Source organism: Lemur catta, chromosome 1 (assembly GCF_020740605.2).
Source record: "Lemur catta isolate mLemCat1 chromosome 1, mLemCat1.pri, whole genome shotgun sequence".
NCBI classification, from domain to species: domain Eukaryota; kingdom Metazoa; phylum Chordata; class Mammalia; order Primates; family Lemuridae; genus Lemur; species Lemur catta.
Genome location: NC_059128.1, coordinates 144,546,903 through 144,572,190, shown reverse-complemented (window position 1 = coordinate 144,572,190; position 25,288 = coordinate 144,546,903). Strand labels below are relative to the sequence as shown.

The 25,288-nt window shown below is 46.0% G+C and overlaps 1 protein-coding gene across 3 annotated transcripts in view; it reads left to right on the top strand.

Annotated features, from left to right (window-relative positions):
* DLEC1 (DLEC1 cilia and flagella associated protein) overlaps nt 1-25,288 on the top strand; it is a 72,129-nt gene that overhangs the window by 18,639 nt on the left and 28,202 nt on the right. The window contains exons 6-18 of one of the 3 annotated variants that reach the window (XM_045536594.1): nt 2,635-2,713; nt 12,724-12,811; nt 13,481-13,654; nt 14,434-14,570; nt 16,229-16,321; nt 19,220-19,310; nt 20,008-20,170; nt 21,296-21,488; nt 22,290-22,348; nt 22,974-23,142; nt 23,590-23,683; nt 23,912-24,042; nt 24,152-24,310. In XM_045536594.1, the coding sequence (XP_045392550.1) occupies nt 2,635-2,713; nt 12,724-12,811; nt 13,481-13,654; nt 14,434-14,570; nt 16,229-16,321; nt 19,220-19,310; nt 20,008-20,170; nt 21,296-21,488; nt 22,290-22,348; nt 22,974-23,142; nt 23,590-23,683; nt 23,912-24,042; nt 24,152-24,310 (1,630 nt within the window). The remainder of the gene's footprint in view (nt 1-2,634; nt 2,714-12,723; nt 12,812-13,480; nt 13,655-14,433; nt 14,571-16,228; nt 16,322-19,219; nt 19,311-20,007; nt 20,171-21,295; nt 21,489-22,289; nt 22,349-22,973; nt 23,143-23,589; nt 23,684-23,911; nt 24,043-24,151; nt 24,311-25,288) is intronic. The other 2 variants (XM_045536600.1, XM_045536608.1) reach the window with 2 other exon arrangements.

Genomic DNA, 25,288 nt, shown 5'->3' with positions numbered 1-25,288 from the left:
TCTACCCTGCTCTTGAGACTTTCCACTGTGTTTTGTAGTTCCCTGAATAAATTCTTCATTTCTAGGAGTTCAGTTTGATTTTTCTTCAATATTTTGATTTCTTTAGTGAATTTTTCTTCCAAGTCCTGGATCTTTTTTATGGTTTCTTTGTGTTGGTTATTCATTTTTTCTTGCATAATATTCAGCTTATTTATGATCCATGTTTCAAATTCTTCCTGTGACATGTTGCTATTTTGAATCTGGTTTGTGTCAATTGGTAGAGAACTAGTAATCCTCTTTAAGGGCAAGATTTCAGCTTGATTCTTTATACTCCCAGAGTTCTTTTGCTGAGCCCTTTCCATCTGTATCAATCTCTAGGTCCCTTCTTTCAGCTTTAGGCTGGACAGAGGCACTCTGTGCGCGCTGATCTTGGGCTGTGCAGCAGCCCAGGTAAGCTGCCTCCTCTGTCATGAGGGGGAGCCCTTCGTGTGTTGTTCAGGATTTTGCTGCCTCAGCTGGGGGCTGCTCCTGTTGGGTCCAGCCCCAGAGAATTAATTTGACCCAAAACCGGTTTGAGAGTCAAGTCACTGGGCTGTTCTAATTGCAGATGGAAAGCGACTTTTTCCTTGCCTCTTCCTCTCCGGAGGTGGTTTCTGCCTCTCTCTGCACGAAAGACAGTGGCTGGAGGGGAGGAGGGTGCCCGCGTTCGCCCAGCCCCCCGGCTGCTGCAGCTCCCCGGGGGGATGGTCCGCCCGCCCCAATGTCCGCGAGGTCCACGCTCGGCTCCCTCGCAACTGGAGAAGCCCTCAGTGTTCACGCAAAGGCGGAGCTCCTAGTGGGGGTCCCCGGACTAGGGGATGGAGCCGCCGGTTCCCAATTGCTCCACAGCGGCCAGGCTGTGGACCCTGACAATGGCAGCTGCCCGCCCGCAGATCGCTGGCACTGAGGGCGAATGTTCAGGGTCTCGCAGGGGCCGGAGGAGCTGGGATTGCGGGAGCCCGGCCACCCGCGTAAAGGAGACAGTTCGGCGTCCCCCAGGTGTCTGTTGCTGCTGCCCAGCGCGAACCCTCTCCCGCGGGTTGCAGTCCGCCCACAGGGCTCCCGTGTCCGAAATGCCTCCCGCTATTGTCTCCTCTCCACAGAGCCCCGCGTCTCCCGCGGTGATTCCGCACCAGCTTCAGGCAGATCCCTAACTGAGTGGGAGTGGGGGGTCAGTGGGGAAACAGGCCGCTTTCCTGTGGGGCTGAACCCCCCTCACTCACTGGTGAGGCGGGTACAGCCGTCCCATGCTCACCTCTCTATTGTCCGTCCCGCTCTCTCCAGATTTTCACGATCTGATTTCCCATTCACGTCAGTCTTTTCTTGCTCTCTGTGTCCCACACTGGTTCTCCGTGGATTCACACCGCTGTTCTTGTGGGGAGCGATCCTCTAGCGTTGTGGCAGACTGAGATCCATGCCTTCCTCTCCAGGAGCATGAATCCGGGAGGTCACCACCACTCCACCATCTTTCTCTCTAATTTCTTTATATTTTTGATAGAGACAGAATCTCACTCTTGCTCAGGCTGGTCTCGAACTCCTGACCTCAAGCCATCCATCCACCTCAGCCTCCCAGTGTGCTAGGATTACAGGTGTGAACCACCGCGCCCGACCTATGCTTTTCTTACCTGCCAGGGTCTTGAGAAACAGGGGTTGGTGCAACCCATTATTTATGTCTGAGCAGTCTGGGTCAAATGGGAGGAATCTCTACAATTGTGTGCTCCTTCCATTGGATTCATATGTCTTGGATAATAACAAATGTTTAAAGTTTGAATTGTCATAAATAATTAGTGCAAATTGTGATAGGGCAAACTGTGATTTTTCTTTAAGAGTGCCTTTGCCTATATTTCAATAATTGTACTCATGAAAGGAAGGAGTTGCTTCATGGGTTCATAATTTTAATGAACCTAAAACTATTAACATTTCTTTATTAGACAAATAATATATTTTTATTAAGAAAAATTAGAAAAGACTAATATTTGAAAAGAAAAACAGCACCTGTATTAAAAACCCAGTTAACATATTGGGGTTTAAGCTTCCAGGTTTTTCCTGTACATATTGAAAATCAAATACATAGTTACATATATTAATATCTTCACAAAGATTGGATCATGCTGTAAAATTCTTTTGTAACCTACTTTACAACAACAACCAAAAAGATGCCAAAAAACACCCTAGGGCCAGGTGTGGTGGCTCACGCCTCTAATCCCAGCATTTGGAGGCCGAGGCAGGAGGATCACTTGAGGCCAGGAGTTTGAGACCAGCCTGGGCAACATAGCGAGACCTCATCTGTATAAAAACATTTTTTTTAAATTAGCCAGGCACAGTGGCACATGCCTGTAGTCCCAGCTACTGGGGTGGCTGAGGCAGAAGGATCACTTGAGCCCAGGAGTCTGAGACTATAGTGAGCTATGATGATGCCACTGTACCCTAGCCCAGGCGACAGAGTGAGACCCTGTCTCAAAAAAGAAAAAAAAATAAAAAAGCAACAAATGACATATTGTGACTATCTTTGATGTCTTGGATGTATTTATTTTTATATTAGTCAGTCACTGCCTGGTATTTCATCATATGGATGAAACTAATAGCCTTTCTTTCCTCTCTTTTTCCCTCCCACAGTTGTACTGAAGCTCCAGTGTTTCTAGCTAAGCCATCAATTGGATTTTTCACAGATTATGAAATTGGATCAGTTTATGAGGTAGAAATTTTGTTTCTTTACATATCCCACCCCATCTTCTTCCTTATTTTTTGAAGTCTTTATTATGAAATTTTAAAACCATACACAAAACTAGGAAAAAGACTATAACAACCCCTTGTGTGCCCACCATGCAGCTTCAACGGTTATCTACATTTTGCCAATCTGGTTTCATATATTACCCCTACGAACTCTTCGTGTGTGTGTAAGAGTGCATAGGGATGCACTGGAGTCTTTTAAGGAAAAGCCTACACATTGTGTCATTCTTCAATTAAATACTTCAATAAGTATCTCTAACATATAAGGACTTTTACAAAGTAACCATAATACCATCATCACACCCAGCGATATTAACTGTGATTCTTTAATATCAACTAATACCCATCCATGTCTGATCATCCCCCATTTGTTAAAAAAGGTCGATACACAGTTGGTTTCTTTGAATCAGAATCTAAACATTGCCTTTGATTAAAATATCTCTTAATTTTCCTTTAGTGGATAATAATTCCTCCCCTACTTCCTGCTTTTTAAAAATACCATTTATTTTTTTGTTGAAGAAATTGCAATTTCTGGCTGGGCGCGGTGGCTCATGCCTATAATCCTAGCACTCTGGGAGGCTGAGGCAGGAGGATCGCTTGAGGTCAGGAGTTCAAGACCAGCCTGAGCAAGAGCGAGACCCCATCTCTACTAAAAATAGAAAGAAATTAACTGGACAACTAAAAATAATAGAAAAAATTAGCCTGGCGTGGTGGTGCATGCCTGTAGTCCCAGCTACTTTGGAGGCTGAGGCAGAAGGATTGCTTAAACCCAGGAGTTTGAGGTTGCTGTGAGCTAGGCTGATGCCATGGCACTCTAGCCTGGACAACAGAGTGAGACTCTGTCTCAAAAAAAAAAAAAAAAAAAAAAGAAATTGCAATTTCTTACATAATTGGATTTGGCTAACTGTGCTATTATTATGACATTAAACATGTTTCTTCATATTCTACATTTTCCATAAATTGGTAGTTAGTTAGATTAGAGGTTTGATTAGATTCGGGTCCAATATTTTTTTCTTTTTTTTGGCAAAAATACTTCTTTGGTGGTACTGTGTATTTTATATTGCATTCTATCAGGAGGAAGCATGGTATCTGAGTTTCCAATTATCAGTGATGAACGGTGTCAGGTGTTGTAAGCCTGATTCATTCCTTATAAAGTTCTTATCAATATTTCACTTAATGGTTAACAGCCTAGATGACTGCTAGATGATTGTTGCCCAGATCCATTTTTTCTTAAATTAGGGGTTACAAAATGGTGATTTCTAATTCTGTTATTCCTTCTGCATTTATTAGCTGTGATTTTCATTTTAAAAAATTTCCCTCTGACTTCTATTCATATATCCTCTTCCTTGTACTCTCCTTACCTCTGTAGGCAACTATTTCTATTAGTTTGGGTTCTTCTGTTGTTTCTTTTTGGAACCATAGCAAATATGTATATGTATTTGAATCTCTTCTCCTTCTTACTGTCTTCTGCACCTTAATAGTATATCCAGTGATTCCTGCAAGAGCAGTGTGTACAGACTCTCCTCATTCCTTTTTCCCAACTTCTTTCTTAATGCTAACCTCACACTATCCTGGGGAATCAGGTCAAGACCAAGCTTAGCAATCGCCAACTCCACTCACCATGTGCAAAGACAACTAGGCTTAATGATAATAATCCCTTCACATGTGGTTTATTCTTTACAGTCTAAAGAGCGCTTGCATATTCACAGTTCTTCAGGAACTTCTCAACCACTCATGGCAAAAGCAGACTGACATGGCAGTTCTATACGCTAAATGTTAGAGGAAGCATTTTGCTTACTCCTTGAACTTAACAGTGATGTATTCTCTTTTGTACTTCTGTACCTGGCCATCTTGCTTCAAGGACAGTTGGAAAAGTTGCCAAAGACTCAGAGAAAGGGGGCAAAAATCATTGCAGTTGGGGAGTGGAACAGGGCAAGGGAGAGTTGCTTAAGGACGTATGGGAGATATTTATCTGCAGGACTTGAAGCCTGTGCCCAGAGCCTGGAGACCCCGAGGCTGTAGATGAGGTGGACACAGACTGCCAAGGAACAGTCTTTCCTCCCAACTTTGCCTGTGTCTACTGTGCATCCCTTTATCTTATATAATTGTCACTTCTTTGGAAAGTCATCCTAATGACATAATTTTGTATTTATCTTCCCCACTAGACTGTCAGCCCTACAAGGGCAATAATTATTTCTGGGTTTCTGTTATCACTTTATTACCAGTGCTGGCATATAGTAGGCCCTCGGTAAGTATTTGTTGAGTGAATTACATGAATACTTGGATATGGGTCTACCCCTCAGCCCTGCCTACTCCTGAAAAGGTCAGTCAAGAAAGATGCCTGGCCGGGCGTGGTGGCTCACACCTGTAATCCTAGCCCTCTGGGAGGCCGAGGTGGGTGGATCGCTTGAGGTCAGGAGTTCGAGACCAGCCTGAGCGAAACCCCGTCTCTACTAAAAATAGAAATAAATTATCTGGACAACTAAAAATATATATAGAAAAAAATTAGCCAGGCATGGGGGTGCATGCCTGTAGTCCCAGCTACTGGGGAGGCTGAGGCAGTAGGATCGCTTAAGCCCAGGAGTCTGAGGTTGCTGTGAGCTAGGCTGATGCCACGGCACTCACTCTAGCCCGGGCAACAAAGTGAGACTCTGTCTCAAAAAAAAAAAGAAAGATGCCTTATTTTACACACACACACACACACACACACACACACACACGTATATAAATAATATGACTTCCCAAGGGGTTTTGATAAGTTAGTGAATGACAACTCACAAATGGGTTAGTGAGGTATTTATTCCTTTAGAATGTTGCTAAACATGAAAAATGTTTAAATATATGGGAGAGTATATGTAAAATGTTAAAGTGCAACATAATGATTATGACTGTGAAATCTGGGCACATATGGCCAGTTACACAGAAAATCATACAGAATTAGTGTATTTCAGGGAGGGACTTAGGGCATCATTTTTGTCATAAACTTATATTGATACTAATGAAACTTTTTAAATTTAAAAATATATGTGAATGAGAATTAGGTTTCTTACTGTTGCAGAAAATTACAAGGAAAGGAGGAAGGCTAGAATGAACTTTATGATGCTAGATTATAGGTGAATGTGTAAATATGAATTCATGGTTTAAAACTCTCTGTGTGGGTATGTATACACACAGATGGATAGATACAGGAATAGATGTAGATGTATGTGAATGTGTTAGTTAGTATACATCCATATATTTCCTAGCTCTATTGGCTAAGAGAGATAGAAATAATGACACTCTAGTAGCAGTAAGCATATCCAGTGTCCAGATCTTGGTCTCTAAATACCATTTTCCAATAAAAGGAACCAGGGGTCCTTGGAGAACTCATTGATTCCAGAGTTGAAGCAAGGAAAATAAAAGATGAACCTAGAGCATCTTGTGTTACCAAAAAGCAAGGAAGTGCTAAAAGAGAGAGAGAGAGATGGGAGTGGGGTTGGGGAGCATGTCAAAAGGACACAGAGCTCCCAATGGCCAAAGCTGGAACAATTTGAGCAATAAAATAAATAATGATCATATTGGATTATAGCCCAAAGAATGAAATAAAAATCCATGAGTCCATACTGATATAAGTAAATATATGAATTAATAAATAAATGGGGGAGAAGGGAAAACTCTTTGTTACAGAAGAATTCTGATTAGTAATGTGGAAAGAATGAGAGAAATAAAAAGTCACCATTAAATTTCACACTAATAATTTCTTCAGGCAAGAAATACCAATGGGTGCTAAAATTAGTGGATAAAAGTTTAAGTAGAAACAGATTATTTCATAGTCTCCTCCTCATCAAATCTTCAGTGATTACAAAAGTAAAGGCAGTAACTGTGCAGTGAAGAATCCGGGAACCCACCACTTTAAGCAAGTGGTGAAAGTTAACATCACCACTGGCAAGACACATCAACACCACATACCTCCATATGACTTGCTGAGAAAAGCAAATCACTTTGGTCGTATTCTTCCCAATAGTGTATAACCTCAATCTAATCCTGAGGAAACATCAGACAGAGCCACATTGAAGGGCATTCTAGAAGGACATGTTATGAAATAGCTGACCAGTACTCTTTAATAAGTCTCAAGGTCATGGGCAACAAGAAAGGATGGAGGAGCTGTCACGAAGAGGAGGAGACTGAGAATCCATGACAACCTGATGGAATTTCAGATTCTGGGTTGGATCGTTGAGCATTTCTCATTTCTACTCAAAGTCATGGAAGCAAATAATCATTCTCCTGAATGATTATTTTATAACTGAGGAAATCAAGACAGAAATCAAAAGATTCTTTGAACTAAATGAGAAAGGAGATACAAGTTATCAAAATCTGTGGGAACAGCTAAAGCACTCCTGAGAAGAAAGTTTATTTCCATAAATGCCTATATCCAAAAGACAGAAAATTTACAAATAGACAACCTGATGAATAGATTCAAAGATCTGGAGAATGAAGAACAGACTGACCCCAAACCCAACAGAAGGAGTGAAATTAATAAGATCAAATCAGAACTAAATGAAATGGACAACAGGAAAACTATATGGAAGATTAATAAAACAAAAAGTTGGTTCTTTGAAAAGACAAACAAAATTGACATGCCTTTGGCTAGACTAACTAAGAGCAGAAAAGAAAAATCTCTAATAAGCTCCATTAGGAACATGAAAGGAGAAATTACAATGGACTCCAAGGAGATACAAGATATTATCTATGAATTCTACAAAAACCTTTATGCACACAAACTGGAAAATGTGGAGGAAATGGACAGATTTTTAGAAACACACAGCCTCCCTAGATTCAACCAGGAAGAAATAGAATTCCTGAACAGACCAATATCAAGAACTGAAATCGAAACAGCAATAAAAAACCTTCCCAAAAAGAAAAGCCCTGGACCAGATGGTTTCACACCCAAATTTTACCACACCTACAAAGAACTGGTGCCTATCCTACAAAAGTTATTACACAACATCGAGAAGGACAGATCCTCCCCAACACATTTTATGAAGCCAACATAACCTGATACCAAAACCAGGAAAGGATGCAACAAAAAAGACCAATATCCCTTATGAATATAGATGCAAAAATTCTCAATAAAATCCTACCAAATTGAATCCAGGTGCTTATCAAGAAAATAATCCATCACAACCAAGTGGGCTTCATCCCAGAGATGCAGGGATGGTTCAACATACGCAAATCTATAAATGTAATTCACCACATAAATAGATGCAAAGACAAAGACCATATGATCTCTCAATAGACACAGAAAAAGTATTTGACAAAACTCAACACCCTTTTATGATGAGAACGCTTAACAAAATAGGCATAGACAGGGCCTACCTAAAAATGATACAAGCCATATATGACAAACCCACAGCCAACATCATACTGAATGGGGAAAAATTGAAAGCATTCCCACTTAGAACTAGAACCAGACAAGGTTGACCACTGTCCCCACTGCTATTCAACATAGTGCTGGAAGTCCTTGCAAGAGCAATCAGGCAAGAGAGCAGAATCAAGGGTGTCCAAATGGGGACAGAAGGGATCAAACTCTCACTCTTTGCTGATGATATGATATTATATCTAGAAAACCCCAAGGATTCACCCAAGAGACCCCTGGAATTGATAAATGAATTCAGTAGAGTCTCAGGATACAAAATAAATACACACAAATCAGAGGCATTCATATATGCCAATAACAGCCAAACTGAGAACCAAATCAAAGACTCAATACCCTTCACAATAGCAACAAAGAAAATAAAGTACCTAGGAATATATTTAACTAAGGAGGTAAAAGACCTCTATAGGGAGAACTATGAAACACTGAGGAAAGAGATAGCAGAGCACATAAACAGGTGGAAAACAATACCATGCTCGTGGATTGGAAGAATCAACATTGTTGAAATGTCTATACTACCCAAACAGATCTACATATTCAATGCAATCCCTATTAAATTACCAACATCATTTTTCACAGATATAGAAAAAATAATTTTATGCTTTGTATGGAACCTGAGAAGACCCCGTTTAGCAGAAGCAATTTTAGGCAATAAGAACAAAATGGGGGGTATTAATTTACAAGACTTTGAACTGTACTACAAGGCTGTGGTTATTAAATCAGCTTGGTATTGGCACAAGAACAGGGACAGACAGGACCAGTGGAACAGAACTGAGAATCCAGATATAAAACCATCCTCATATTGCCATCTAATCTTTCACAAAGCAGACAAAAACATACAATGGGGAAAAGATTCCCTATTCAATAAATGGTGCTGGGAAAACTGGATAGCCACATGTAGAAGACTGAAACAGGACCCACAGCTTTCACCTCTCACAAAAATCAAATCACAGTGGATAACAGACTTAAACTTAAGGTGTGAAACTATTAGAATTATAGAAGAAAATGTGGGAAAAATTCATATAGACATTGGCCTAGGCAAAGAATTTATGAACAAGACCCCAAAGGCAATCACAGCAACAACAAAAATAAATAAATGGGACCTGATCAAATTAAAAAGCTTCTGCACAGCCAAAGAAACTGTTACGAGAGCAAACAGACAACCTACAGAATGGGAAAAAATTTTCACATGCTACACATCCAATAAAGGGCTGATAACTAGAATCTATTTAGAACTCAGGAAAATCAGCAAGAAAAAATCAAACAACCCTATCAAAAAGTGGACAAAGGACATGAATAGAAATTTTTAAAAGAAGACAGAACTATGGCCAACAAACATATGAAAAAATGCTCAACATCTCTAATCATCAGGGAAATGCAAATCAAAACCACAATGAGATATCACTTACCTCCAGTGAGAATGGCCTTTATCAAAAAGTCCCAAAACAATAAATGTTGGCATGGATGCGGAGAGATAGGAACACTCATACACTGCTGGTGGGACTGAAAACTAGTGCAGCCTCTGTGGAAAGCAATATGGAGTTACCTTAAACAGAATCAAGTAGACCTACCATTTGATCCAGCAATCCCATTATTGGGCATCTACCCAGAAGAACAAAAGTCATTCTATAAAAAAGACACCTGCACCCGAATGTTTATAGCAGCATAATTCACAATTGCAAAGATGTGGAAACAACCCAAGTGCCCATCAATACATGAGTGGATTAATAAAATGTGGTATATGTATACCATGGAGTACTACTCAGCTATAAGAAACAATGGTGATATAGCACCTCTTGTATTTTCCTGGATAGAGCTGGAACCCATTCTACTAAGTGAAGTATCCCAAGAATGGAAAAATAAGCACCACATGTACTCACCATCAAGTTGGTTTCACTGATCATCACCTAAGAGCACATTTAGGAATAACATCAATCAGGTATTGGGCAGATGTGTGCAGGGGGAGGGGATGGGTGTATACATACATAATGAGTGCAATGTGCACCATCTAGGGGATGGACACGCTTGAAGCTCTGATTTGGGGGCGGGGGGAGGGAGGGCAAGGGCAATATATGTAAACTAAACTTTTGTACCCCCATAATATACTGAAATAAAAAAAAAAGCTTTCCACAAAAAGTAATACTAGGCCCAGCTCATTTTACAGGTATATACCAGCAAACATTCAAACTAATCCCTATTTTATATAACCTGTTTCAGAGACTAGAAAAAGAGGGAATGTGCCTTCATTATTAGGTAATGAGCTTAATTACCTCGACGCCAAATAAAAAACACAAGGCAGTCTTGCTTAAGAACATGCAGAAATACTAGGTACAAAACAGTAAACCAAATCAAACAAGGAAAAAACAAACACGCACACATACACACAGGAGCAAATTATGTGTAACCCAGGAATCCAACGAATGTCTTCACAGCGGGCCTTGAGTTGGCAGTTGGCTGCCCTGAACCTATCATGTTTTTCCTCCAAGGCTTCCAATGCTGTTAAGGAAAGCCAGCCCTCGCCACAATCTTTATAATTATCACTGCCCCAAACCTTGCAGGCACCGCAGCTACCATGTGTTCCACCGCCTGACCTTCCACCTGCACCTCATTTCAGTTGACCACTAGGAAAAGCCCTAGTAATCGTGACGACAGCATACCAGGGTCCTCACACCCCACTTCCCACCAGCTAGAATTCTGACAGCCACCACACTGGTGAGCAAGCCAATTCCAGAACTGCATCCTAAGAGTGCTGTTTTAGGACTTTTCTGATGCCAACTGTCATAGCCTAAGTTTCTGTAAAGCAGACCCTGAGGGGATGATACTGTGTGCTAGCATATACAATTCCAGTGAGGAGGGGGGAAAGGAAGGAGGGAAAACCAATATAAGAATGCACTATGGAGCTGACTGCCAATAAGTGCAAGTGATTATTTCATCTTGTGGGACATCCCCTAAGAAGTCATATAAACCACCGGCTCCTGCCTTTCATTGGTTGGAGATTTGCCCTGTGTGGCTGGAGCAAGGCTCTCTCGAGGCTGCTTCAGCTGACATGAGGAGCAGCTGCTGCTGGGAGCACCTTGAGCTATAATGACAGCAGTGGCTGCAAGTAGCTTCACGACCAAGGGAACAGCGTGTACTCTTGTTAGGGCTGGTCCATGCACACGTGCAGAACTGAAGCTACAAAACTGAGTTTAATATCCTCTCCATATGGAAGATAACTTAATCCCCACCTTACTCTGTACCCCAAACAAAACACTTTCCAGCAAAGATCTCAAGGCAAAAAGAGCAACATTTTTAGAAGAAAGTATAGGAGGTATGGAAAGATTTCTTGAAACTGAAGAACGAACCATAAAAGATGGGTAAATTTTCCAGTAAAGTTTTAGAAACTACACCAAAAGACAATACAAGTTTACAAACTTAGAGATGTTTATAACATAGACCTTAAAGAATCAGTATCCAGAATATATGGAGAACTCCTACAAGTCAACAGGAAAAAGATAAACTACACACTGGTAAATGGTAAAATGATATGAATAGACAGCTCACAGAAGAGGAAACCCAAATGGCAAATAAACGTATGAAAAGGTGCTCACCATCATTAACAACGGAGAAATGAACATTAAAACCATAATATGGGCGTGGCTCACAGATGGGTAGATGCAATGTGTCATGCTGGCCCAAAATGGACTTAAATGTTGATTTAGGAATATAAACCTATCAATAAAAGCATGAGGACATACATAGATTTTTATGTGATGGCGAGCTGGCACAGGACTTCAACTTCATTTGTAATGTTTTATTTCTTAATCTGGGTGATGGAAACATGGCTTTTGTCATGTTATCATTTATACATCTTTTTAAGTATAAACTTTCACAAAATACTGCTGTTGGAGGGTTAGTTCCTGGCAACGCCCTTAGGGGTCTCCCAGTCTGGGGTAGAGGGGACAGAAAGTGGAGGAAAGGGACAGGGGGCTGGGTGGGGTGAGTGATGGAGAGAGAACCAGTTGCAACCTGGCATCCAGGTGCCCATAACACCCTAGACCAGGACCGTGGGCAGAATGGCTCAGAGGGTTGTGTGGGGAAGAAGACAGTAAGTAAGAGGTGACATGGACAAAACTTGGGAGCCAGACATCCTGGGCTCAAATCTCAATACTTTTGCTTATCAGCTAAGATGCCTGTTTGAACTTTCTTCTGCTGAGATATAGAGCCAGTTCCCACCTTTTCTGGTTGTTGTGAGGTTGAGGAGGCACACAGCAGGTGCCCAGTATATAGTAGTGGGTATTTTAAACAATAGGACAAAGAATAGGTCAGATCTATTCCCACCTTCATTTTTACTGTGTATTTTGGTTTTTACTACGGAAACCTTCCGAAACAGACAAAAGTAGATAGAATGGCATAATGAATCCCCAAGTGCCCACCAGCCAGCTCCAACAGTTACCAGCACGTGGCCAGGCTTATTTCACTTATACCCCTACCCTCTTCCCACTTAAAGTCAATCCTGGACATCATATCATTTTGTCCACAAAAGCTGCTGTCTAAAAGTGATCACCTTTACCTTTGAACAGATGGTAATCGCGCTGCAGAACACCACCTCGACCAGCCGCTACCTGCGAGTCCTCCCACCTTCCACCCCACACTTCAGTCTGGGGTTGGGTAAGTTCAGTGTGGCAGTTGTCTAGACTGCTTCACAATTATTTGCTGGGCTTGCTGCCGGTCACTGGCCCATCTGGCCCTCAGCTGACTCCCGCCCTGCTGGTGGCCGAGCTCAGGCCCGAGTCTCCCGCAGCGGTCCCTGAGGCCCCTCACACTCAGCTGCCGGTGAGGTCTCAGCGTGCTGACAGCTCCTTTCTCTTGCTCGCTAGGCACTGGCTCTGCCATGTCCCCACCCCTCGTGCCACCACTGCCCTCGGTCAGGCCTTCCTTATTCCTTGCTTAAACCCCTGCAGCAAACCCCCTGCCAGCCTTCCTGCTTTGGTGTCACAGTGTTTGTCTCAAGAAGAACTGTGATCATGTCACTCCTGCTCAGAAATCTCAAAGGGCTCTCTGCTGCCCTCAAATAAATTCTAAGCCATAGGGCCTACCTAACCGTTCCAGGTGGACCGTATCACTCCCCTGGGGCCCTGGCATTTTAACCTGAGTCCCTGCCTTCTCAGCCTGCTCCCCTCATGCGCACTGGCGGTTCTGCCATCAGCGTGGCCTTGGCCCAGAAGGCATTTGCTCAGAGAGCCAGCCCCAGCTGCAGTTGGTGTCTGTAGCAGCTGAGCCCAAGGCCTGGTGGCTGGCTGGTCTCTGATCCTCATTTGAGACCTTTGTCATGCACAGGGATGTTTCCAGGAAAAGGTGGAATGGTGGCTCCTGGAATGACCTGCCAGTACATTGTCCAGTTTGTTCCTGACTGCCTTGGGGATTTCGATGATTTTATTTTAGTGGAGACCCAGTCAGCCCACACGCTCCTGATCCCCCTGCAGGCCCGGAGGCCACCACCAGTGCTGACATGTGAGTGTGCGCTATACCTTCCCATGGCTTCGGGTAGGATTGGAGAGTCCCCATAAGGACTGCCTGCCTCTCAGGTCCCCTTTGTAGCAGCACACAGCTTGGTCCTCGTGGGCAGGGGCCCTGGTCCTGAGGATGAACTGCTAGCAGCTTCTGCAGTCTTCCACGGTGTCAGGCCATAATTGTCCTGCTTGCTTTTGGGTCTTCCTAGTGGAGGTTGACTTACAGCAGGGGAGGAGGCCAGCAGTCTCTCTAACCAACATGGATTTTGCTGGCTGTGGACACCCCTGAGTGGGCCCATGCCACATCAGGCAAGGAAGGAATGCCTGGGCACCCCGAGGAGCCCTCAGCAGATGTCTCTTATGGCTATAGGTGTGAGCTTCCTTTAAAATCTGGCTTTGGCTGAACTCCCTCAGTTACAAGCTTCTTTGGCGGGGCACAGGATGGAAGTTGGATCTATGACCCCCCTCACTTCTGCCACAGCCTGATGGCCATGCTGGATGGCCCTGGCTGAGGCTCAAGTCCACAGTGGGCACTGACTCCTGCTGCTGTAGCCAGGAGTAGCTAGAGTCCCATGCGCTACTGCCATGTGACCCAGCAGCAGCCCGGCAGAGGCCAAGTGGGTGCAGCAGTCAGGGCACGTCCCCACTCATCGTCTCTGCTCAGGGTGCTGGGCTGGCCCTTCCACAGCTGCCCTGAGCTCTGGCTAGACTTCGGGAGAACAACAAGGCCTATTCAGCATGTCCTGTTGTTTTCCTGTACATCTTTTCCTATGGCTGCAGTGTCACCAGTATTGGACTGTGGTTACTGCCTCATTGGGGGAGTAAAGCTGACCAGATTCGTCTGCAAAAATGTGGGCTTCAGTGTTGGCAAGTTCTGCATTATGCCCAAAAAGAGCTGGCCGCCACCAAGTATCAGGGTGAGTGATCACAAAGTGCTAACTGGAAAGAGAGCAAATCCATCAAAGAAAATAACCCCCAGAGGGACTTACAAGAGTGCACCTATGATTGCAGACACACAGAAGGAGAATATTGTAACCTCTCTGTGCAACTGCCATCACTTGAATGAGAATGAATGTGTGGGGACCAGTGCTGTAGTTCTGGTTATGTCACTAATAGCTGCCCAACCCCGGGCAGTTGTTGTATTACCTCTCTTACCCTTCAAGTCCTTGCTCAAATGTTACTGCGTTCACTCATTCAGCCCATTCTTACTGTAGCAAATGTCTGGATATATCAGAGGTTACAAACTGGCAGCTCTTTGGCTGAATTCTGCTGGTATTCATTTGGCACAATGCTTCAAAACATTTTTGAGCCACCATTTTCAAAATAGGGAGATTCACATAAAAGTCTGTATTTCCAATCTCTTTGGAAAATTGGAAGATGTGCAGGCCTAGACTGGGACCCACAGTGACCCTGTTGGCCAGAGTTGGGGGCAGGAGTTGTGCACTCTGCTTAGTTTGCCCATCTCCACCCCACACCCTAGAGCATCCCCAGCCCTGAGACCGCCCATCATCGTGCTCACACCATTATTGTTCTTACAATAGGTATATTCCTCTGTGCCTGTATGTCCAGAGAACAAGCTATGGATCCAGAGGACCACATGTTCCAAGGAAGACATTTCACTCATTTCTGTTACCTGCCAGAGTCTTGTATGCATGGATTTGTGTCGCTGGCATACTAAGTGGCTTCTTGTGTTGGCACTGGGGCTGCAGCTCTGCTAACAAGATGGCAGCTGCCCTCATGACGCAGGAGCTTATGGCCAGGGTTAGGTGGGGGCTGGAGGCAGATGCATACACTGGCATCCACAACACAGGGTGCTATAGTTGAGAAAGGACAATGTGCTTTGGGAGCCCAGGGGTGGGCCTTGTCAGCCCACCTCCTGAGTCAGGCTTTCTCATACACCTCCCATTTTGTGTCCTAAGTATTTGGCAATGGTATTTCTTGTACATCCTGCCAACAATGAGATCTTTATGGATGTTCCGTGACTTACTTGTCTTTAACCTTCAGAACCTCATCTGGTGCCTGGTGTCTGGTTGTCTTAGTGCATTCTGTGTTGTTATAAAGGAATACCTGAGACTGGGCAATTTCTAAAGAGTAGAGGTTTATTGGCTCACAGTTTTGCAGGCTGTACAGGAAGCATGACACTTGCATCTGCATCTGATGACAGCCTCAGGCTGCTTCCACCCCTGGTGGAAGGCAAAGGGGAGCTGGCGTGGCGAGAGAAGAAGCAAGTGGGGGGAACAGGCTCTTTTTAATAACCAGCTCTTGGGGCAACTACTCACCCCTGAGGGAAGGCATTAATCTCTTCATAAGGGATCTGCCCCTGTGACCCAAACACGCCACATCTCCGATATTGAAGATCAAATTTCAACATGAACTTTGGAGGGGACAAACATCCAAACCATAGCACTGGTGATGGTTGAGTAAATGCTGGACAAATGAGCCTCAGTTGGGCTGGATGATCCTTAAGATCCTTTAAATTGCAGAGTGGATGTTTGGAGGAGAGAAATTTATAATCTGAGCACTGGATTTTATAATTTCTTCCACACTGTTGTGTAATCTTCTGCTTTTCTTTAAGGCCGTTGCAACTTTTGGCTTTGTTGAGCAACTTCCGTTTGGAATCCTGCCTTCAGTGTTTGAGCTGGCCCCAGGGTATGCCACATTAGTGGAGGTAGGTAATTAGACATTGCCATATATATGTATTTCATCCTCCTTATCATTGGTCATGACTATTTCCTCAACTACTTGCATGATTGCATTTGCCTCTATGTCTTAAGGACCCAAATGTCCACTCCTATCCCCGGCCCCAGCTTTAGTGGTTTCTGGGTAGGTGCATTTTCTTGCATTCTGTAGGGTGATGTCATTTGATTGTCTTATGACCTCTCTCGCAGAGCAATAGCAGACAGTCCAAGTGTTACCATCACAATGCCTGAGCATTGCTTGTCCATACCTGTAGCCTGAGAGTCACCTCCACCAACATCTAAGCTGCTTCCAAGCTCTTCCCTTGGTTCTTCAATCTCTCTCAGGCCCTCCCTCACCCTACCCCACCCCTTTACCATCTGGGGCAGGTTGGGTCTGCAAGACCCACCCATAGGCCAGGCTCTCTGTCCTCTTGGTGTAGCCCAAGCCTTGTCAGAGCCTTGTTAAGACTTCAAGGAATTGGGGCTGGTCCTCCCTAGATGTCCCCCTCATCCTATCTTCCTGTGATCTCCAAGGAAAGGAAAAGGGTAGCAGCAGGACTCTTTGGGGAGCAGTGAAGGAGTCAGGGGAAGTTTTCCCCTGTGCATTCCTTGCATAGTTTGTTTATTGGTTGTTTGGGGTTTTGTTTTTAAATTTATTCATAGTTCCAAATAAGAAACAAATTCACATGATTGGAAATTCAAAAGATACATATACATAAACAGTGAAATGCTCCCTTTTACCGCAGTTCCTCAGCCACCCAGAGGCCATACCTGACCAGTTTTCTGAGTGCCCTTCCAGAGATATTCTATGCCTGTAAGCAACTGCACGTGTGTTTTTTGTTTCCTTTCTTTCCATTTTTCCCTCATACACAGAGGTGACCACTTTGTACTCTGTTCTGCACCATGTGTTGTGCATTTAACACTGTATCTCAGAGATCATTCTCATATTTTTTATGACTGCATAGTATTCCACTGGATGAATGTGCCATAATTTAGTTCGGCGGGTCCCTCCTGATGGGCATAAAGATTCTTCTAGATCTCTGGCTATTTCAGCAAATAAACATACCTCACCCTGTCCCAAGTGTGATTCTACCCATAGGATACAGTCCTTGACGTGGATTTACTGATTCAGAGGTTTGTGCTCTCACAGTTGTGATCCAGGTTGCCAAAATCCCCACCAGGTGGATTGTACCAGTTTATACTTCCAACAGCAACATGTAGGGGTGCCTGTTTCCTTATACCCTTGCTAATACAGTGTTACCAAATTTAAAAAAAAACTGTTATGGACATTTTTAAACATATACAAAAATAGAGAAAATAGTTTAATGAACACTCATGTATTCATTACCCAGCTTCAATAATTATCAGCTCTTGGTCAATCTCATTGCATCTACACCCCTCCATCTCCTCCAATGAATCCTCACCCTGCCCTTCCTAGATTATTTTGGAGAGAATCAAAACATAATATAATTTCATTTGTCAGAAGGAAAGTAGACTCCTATTTCTAACCAGATACAAAAATCAACTCAAAATGGATTTAAGACTTAAATGCAAGACTTGAAACTGTAAGACTACTAGAAGAAAACACGGGGGGAAATCTTCATGACATTGGTCTGAGCAATGATTTTTTGGACCTGACCTCAAAAACCTCAGCAACAAAAGTGAAAATAGACAAATGGTATCACACTAGAAAGCTTTTGCACAGCCAAGGAAACAATCAACAGAGTGAAGAGACAACCTACATAATGGGAGAAAATGCTGTATTTGCAAACCATACGTCTGATATAAGGTTAATATCCAAAATATATAATGACCTCAAACAACTCAATAGCAAGAAAACAACCTGATTATAAAAATGGGCAAAGGAACCTGAATAGACATTTCTCAAAAGAAGACATACAAATAGCCAACGGGTATATGAAAAATATTCAACATCACAAATTATCAGGGAAATGCATATTAAAACCACAATGAGATATCACCTCGTACCAATTAGAATGGCTATTACCTAAAAGATGAAAGATAAATGTGGATGTGGAGAAAAGGGGGCCCTTGCACATGGTTGTTAGGAATGTAAATTAGTACAGCCATTACTAAAACAGTATGGAATTTCCTTACAAAATTAAAAATAGAACTACCATATGATCCCGTAATCCCACTACTGGGTATATACCCAAAGGAAATTAAATCAGTATGTCAAAAAGATATCTGCACTCCAATGTTCATTGCAGCATTATGCAAGATAGACAAGATATGGAATCAACTTAAGTGTCTGTTGACAGATAAATAGATAAAGAAAATGTGATGTCTGTACATAATGGAATACTAGTTAGCCTTACAAAGGAAGAAAATCCTGTCATTTGCAACAACATGGATCAACCTGGAGGACATTATGCTAAGTGAAATAAGCCAGGCACAGAAAGACAAGCACTGCGTGATCTCACTTATAAAAAATGGACCCCATGGAAGCGGAGAGTAGAATTGTGGTTACCAGGCCTTAGGGGAAGGGGAAGCTTGGAGAAAAAAATAGAAAAAAAAAAAAATCATCGTATTTATGACAGCTAGCTTTTTGCTCTTTGCCTCTATGATGAGTGAAAATCTGTTCTTTCTGGATGGTTTTCATTTACATTTCTTTTATTGTGAATGAGGGTACACGTTACCATTTGTTTAAGTGCCATTTATATTTTGTTCTCTGTGAACTTTCCGTTCGTATCCTTTGAGCATGCTCCCTGCATGGTTCTGCGTGGAGCCCAGGCTGGAAACCCCAGCCTTCAGGGTAAGGTGGGCAGAGAGGAAAGGGAGGGTCGTGTGTCTGAAAAGGAGAGGGTGGGAGGTGGGGCTGGAAGCCCTTTAATGGGAGGTAACAGAACAACCCATCTCTCCCCCAGGTCTTGTTCTACCCAAGGAGCCTAGGGAAGGCAGAGCAGACCTTCATCATCGTGTGCGACAACTGCCAGACACAGGAGCTGGTGATCGTAGGTGGGCTTGCGTGTGCTCCCGGGCAGGGGCAGGGCTGGAATGGCTGCCCCAGCTCCAGGGCCCACCCGCTTCACTAAGGTGGGCAGCGGCACAGCTGCACCCACTCTGTGCCAGGGAGCACACTGAGGGGGTGCTGCAGCCTCCAGGCACCTAGGTCCAGCCTTGGGCCCCTCGCTCTGGTCTGACCTTGGAGTCCCACACCAGTGTGGCCTCCAGGACAATCCAAGGAGTCTCCTAGTGAGAGACAGAGGGAAACCTGGGGTGAAATCTTTCTTTGTTTCACTTTGAAACTCACTTTGATCTCCTTTGGGGAATTGTCAGTGACACACACATGAACAACCAGAGTTTGGTCTAGATTTCTGTAGGGTTAGAAGGGGCATCCTGCTGAATCACCCCAAGATGCCCTGTTCCTTCCTTCCTTCTGTCTATCTGTCTGTCCATCCAGTTTCACCCGGCAGGCATTAACTAAGTGCCTGCTATGTGCTAGGTTCCCCAAATCACCTCCTTTTGGTCTGTGAAGAGGTGAGGACGTGAGTCTGTGCTGATGGCCCCTTTTCCCCTCATGTGTGAACCCCAGGAATCACGGCCACGGCCAGTTGCATGTGGCTGGTGCCGTGGGTCCTGCGGCAGCCTTGGCCATGGAATCAGATTTCGGGCCCAGTGAAACCCCACTGATTTCACTACCCTACTTTGTCAGGAACCGGGCAGCTGGTTGCGCTGGATCTGATCTATATTTCTGGTGAAAAAAGTCAGCCGGAACCTGGAGAGCTCACAGACTTAACAGCCCAGCATTTCATACGGTTTGAGCCTGAAAACCTTCTGTCCACAGCTAGAAAACAGCTGATTATTAGAAACACTACGTGAGTGGCCGCAGCACACAGCCCTTCTCCTCCCTCCCCTGGCCCTGAGTTCCCAGCAAGGCAGGAAGTTCCTGGGCACAAAATGGATCCATATTGGGTAGAAGGATCCAGCTTTACACAGTCCCTCATGGTAGCCACTGCTTTTAAATTTAAATTAATTAAAATTAGAAACCCACTTCCTCAGTGACACTAGCCACATTTTAAACACTCAATAGCCACATGTGCTAGTGGCTATCATATTGGACAGTGCAGATATGTAGGGTTTCCATCACTGCAGGGAGTTGTATTAGACAGTGATGTTCTCAATCATCCTGGACCATCCCTAGACAGGAACAGTTTTCCAAAGAGGTCATGCTGCGCCTGTGCAGGGGAAGCCATCCGAGTCCCAGGGTTAGACAGATGATGGCCTATGGGCTCGGTTCTCACTGCCATTTATTTCCTGACCCACCTCTGAGCACCACCATTACACCAGGACAGACCTCAGAGAGCCTCCCAGCTGGGGCTGCCCTGGGGATGGCAGGTGTTACCCAGGATTCTCACCATTACCCGGCATGATAAGAGGACTCATCTGCCATCCCTCCCCAGTGACAGCTGCCCATCAGTAGCATGTCTGGAGTCCTGCCTCTCCTCCTGCAGTGGAGTTGTCACTGTTCCTGTGGGTAGCCAGTGGGTACACATCTTTCTGGACACAGCTGTCCTGGGAGGCCAGCTGGAGAGGCAGAGGGCAGGAATGGTATCCATGTGACAAACCTTGGGACCTCTTGATTGGTAGGAGACACTGCAGAAGATCTTCCTGATATCTGGGGGATGCCTTGACCCCTCCAGTTTAATGGTTGGGGCGTGATTTCCCCTGAGTCACTGCAGCTCCAACCTCTAGCTGCCATGGGTGGGAAGAGAGGGGCTCCCTTGCATGGTCTCCCCCTTAGACACCCTGACTTGCCTGCTGTTCCTTACCCAGCTCCCTCAGCCTCCTCCATGGGGAGGGCTTGAAGGCACTGACCTGGTCACTTCCTGTTCCTGGCTCCTTTGCTCCTCCCTCCCAGAGCATGGGGTGGGAGGACCTCGTCCCGCAGGACTGGGATGTGGCCTTGCATCCACCGCCCACCATCAGTGTTGCCCCCACAGGCACGTGGAGCTGGCCTTCCACTGGCAGATCGTGAAGCCCAACCTGCAGCCCCTAATGCCTGGAGAAACCTACAGCATGGACAGCATCAAATACCACCCAGACAGGGAGACTGCCTTCTCCATCGTGCCCAAAAAGGGTGTTCTCAGCCCCCACACGGACCACGAGTTCATCCTGAGCTTTTCTCCTCATGAGGTTAAGATGGTGTCATCTCAGTAGCCAAACATGCTCGGGTCATGATATTTTGGCCCTCCGTCCATGTTCTCTAATGACACTGAAGCCACAGCTGGGCCTGCCGAGGCCAGCACTTAGCTGAGAGTGTGTGGCTGGAGGAGGTGCCTGGTGTGTGGGACGCAGCAGCTCCTTGTGCCTGGTCCTGACCCCAGACACACCCCACCTGCAGAGAGACCCTGAGCTTGTTTCCTCAGCTCTGGGCGTCTTCCACATTTCTATGTCATAGAACACGTCCATCCCACCTGTCCCACAGCAGCCCCTAGAGAGTGACGTGCAGGGTCTCAAGGGCCAAGTGAACACAGTGCTGGCCCATTGTGGAAGGAAGCCTCGGGCGGGTGGGAGGGGAACTCAAGCCAGGTGTGAAGAGGACGCTCTGGGGCCCCTTTCAGTGGGTTTGGGACTAGGAGGAGCAGGTCTGCCGCTGGACCCGGCATCCAGCCACCTCTCTGTCTGTCTGGGGACCATGTGGTGCTTCAGACACACTGAGGGCACCTCCAAGGGGTAATGTCAGTGTCAGGAGGCCGTTCCTTCCCACCCCCGGGCCCGGCTGAGGCAAGCCCCTGAGTTGTGGCTCATGTCCCGGCAGCAGCCCCACTTTTCCTAGGGTGGGGAAGACATAGCAGGGAAGCAGCCCTGGGTTTTTCAGAAGGCCTTTCTGGTGGCTAGGCTAAGGGGGGAAACATTCCTGCCATGGCCCCAGCTGTCTCCAGGACAATCTGCTTGAATGCAATTATGTTTCAATGCGCTGTATTTGTCTTGCAGCTGAGAGATTTTCACAGTGTGCTCCAGATGGTACTAGAAGACGTCCCAGAACCCGTAAGGTGAGCAGGGACTGGGCCTTGGATGGGGGGTGGGCAGCTGGGCCTTCCCTCCCCTGGGGTTGTTCTGGGGAAGGTACCAGGCAAGGGGGAATGGGCACCCTGACTCCGGCAGGCTTTGGGGAGTGGGAGTGTTTCTGCCTTGCCCTGGCAACCCAGGTCTGGAGTGGATTCAGCATGCTGAGCTCGCTGAACTCACTACAAGGCCACCCCAGGAACCTTGGAACTGTGCCCCAGGCTCATTGCCACCCTTGGGCAGCCAAACTGGTGGCCCCTGGATGGTGGTGACTGCTGAGGGAAGGTTTTGTCTCAGGTGTAAACTGTCAGGGTGGGTCTCCAGTCAGCCTGGTGTAGAGATCCCAGGCTAGAGTGCTGCTAGATCGTCCCTGGAGGCAGCAGGGCGGGAAATGCCCCTGTTCTAGGTCTTAGGCTATACCATTGTCACAGCCATAGGCATTCATCACTTTTCAGGGCACTGGCTGATGCCTGTGATTTTAGGGGCCTGAGAGCTGTGGGTTGAGCAGTGTTTTCTTTTCACAAGACCAAAGATGTGGGACAGAGGCAGGGACATGCAGGGACATGCTCCTGGGCTGTGTGGGATCCTAACTTATGGTAGGTTTGTGTTCAGCTCAGAAACGGAGAGCCTGGAGGATTCTGCATACTGTGTGGATGACGTGATTGTCCTGGAAATTGAAGTGAAAGGCTCAGTAGAGCCCTTCCAGGTTGTCTTAGAACCATATGCCCTCATCATCCCAGGGGAGAACTACATTGGCATAAATGTGAAGAAAGATTTTAAGGTCGGTCATTGTGTCTCCCTTGCCTGGGCTGGCTCAGGCAGTGCTGGACGTGCTGTGAGCTCAGGGAGGATGTAGCTGGAGAGGTGCACGGGAGTGGCCGCTGCATGGAGGCTGAGGCTGTTCCTAGGGCCCTTGAACCCGACTTGGCTTGCACAGATGCCTGAGCCAGGTGTGTCTGTCTCATTTTATCAGCTTCCCAGAATCCCCTGAAAGTTAGGGCTATGGAACCCATTCCCGTCTTTGGCAGGATATGGCTCCCATGTGCACTGCAGTGTGGAGGGAGGGTGCTGCTGGGTTGAGAAGCTCATGGCTTCTGATGGCCAGGAATTAGCCAAGAAAGTGTCAAGTGGACGCTTCGTGAGCCCACAATGCCCTAGTCCTTCAGCAGGTACAGAATTGACATGGAAGGGCAGTATCTGGGCAGTGCAATCACGGTGTGTCTTTCAGATGCGGAACAACAGCAAGTCGCCCATCAGATACATGTGGGGGAAGATCAGCGACTGCCACATCATTGAAGTAGAACCCTGCACAGGGGTCATAGGTACTTTGGGGACTGCAGGAGGGGTTGAGACCGGCCCAGGGCTGGCTGGGGGAGGCGTCGCCATAGTTAAAGGGGCCTGTGTATCAGCTTGGTGTCCTGTGATCAGCTCCGGCCAAGGCCTGGGACGTGTGGCAGATGAGAAGCCAGTGAAGGCCAGACATCTGGGCCCAACCGCAGAAGAAAACCGCCCCCACTTTTCTCTACCTCTCACTTTCCTCTCTCTCCCAGAGCCCAGTGAAGTCGGGGATTTTGAGCTAAACTTTACCGGGGGTGTCCCTGGCCCAACAAGCCATGACCTGCTGTGTGAAATCAAAGACTCGCCCTCGCCGGTGGTGCTGCACATCGAGGCGGCCTTTAAGGTGCTGCAGGTGCAGGCTGGGCAGCTGGGGGCGCCCAGAAAGGTGGCAGGGCTAGGACACAGAGCCCGTCTCCAGGCGTCCTAGTAACAAGCCCCTCTGGGTATCCCAGGGGCCTGTCCTGTTCATCAACGTCCCAGCGCTTCAGTTTGGTCTCCTCCGCCTGGGGCAGAAAGCCACCATCTCCGTGGAGATCCACAACATCAGCCAGCTCCCAGGCAGGTGGCACATGAAGGAGAGCCCCGTCTGCCTGGAAGAAAGGCTTGAGGATGTAAGTGGGCACTGCTGGCTCCATGGTGCCTCCTCCCCTGCGAGCCCTTTGTGCCAGGGTTAAACAGTGAACTTGCACTGGAGCTTTCCGATCAGAGCTCTGAGGCCGGCAGAGGAAAACCCTGCCTGGCAGTGCCTCTGGTTCTCCTCCTCATTGAGGCAGCTCCTCTCTACAGCTGAACTTAACCCCACCCCAGCGATCCTGTTCCTTTCTCTACCATTGGATTCAGAAATAAGACGTGGGTTTCTCCCTCATCAGAGCAGCTGAGTTGGGCAGGAAGCCTCCGAGGCTGCTGTTGCTAAGGCCACGTTCTCTCCTCTGAAGGGTCTCATCTTCCCGGGGATTGTGCCTGCCCTTTGAGTACCTGCCACCAGGTGGCACCTGGCCATGGGCTTGTGGCCCAAACCCAAAGGCTTCAAAAAGGAAATTGAAGATTCATTTGCATCCAAATAGCGCTTTTCTTTTTACTATAAAATAGAAAAAAAAAGTGGCTAAATATTATCATCATCATATTTAAATTGTGTCATCACATGTAAATACAATGTGCAATCAGGAAGAAGACAAAGTTTCAGTTACTCCGTAACTGCCAGCCATGAGTTGTATGTTACGTCTCTTCACCCCTGATGGCTGTGGCTCCCTGATGGTTTGCACATGTGAGACCCTGACCATGTCTGGTTGGTGACAGCACCCGCTCTCTGACTGCTTCCTGCCGAGGTCCCCATTCTGCCTGTGCACTTGCCCTTCCAGTCAGAACACTGCACACTTTTCCTTCCTCGGTCAGAAGCTGAGGGAAGACAGTCCCAGCCACACGTGTACCTTACTTGCCAGTGTATGGTCCCTTTCTCCCAGGGCTTTCTTTTCCACTCTGGGGAGCTCTTCTCCTTACTGACAGCCTCACTTCTCCAGCCGGGCACTCCAAAACTTAGAAGTTGTGACAGTTTGCATCGAGTCACCAGTGCCGTTGCCAAAATCTGTTAA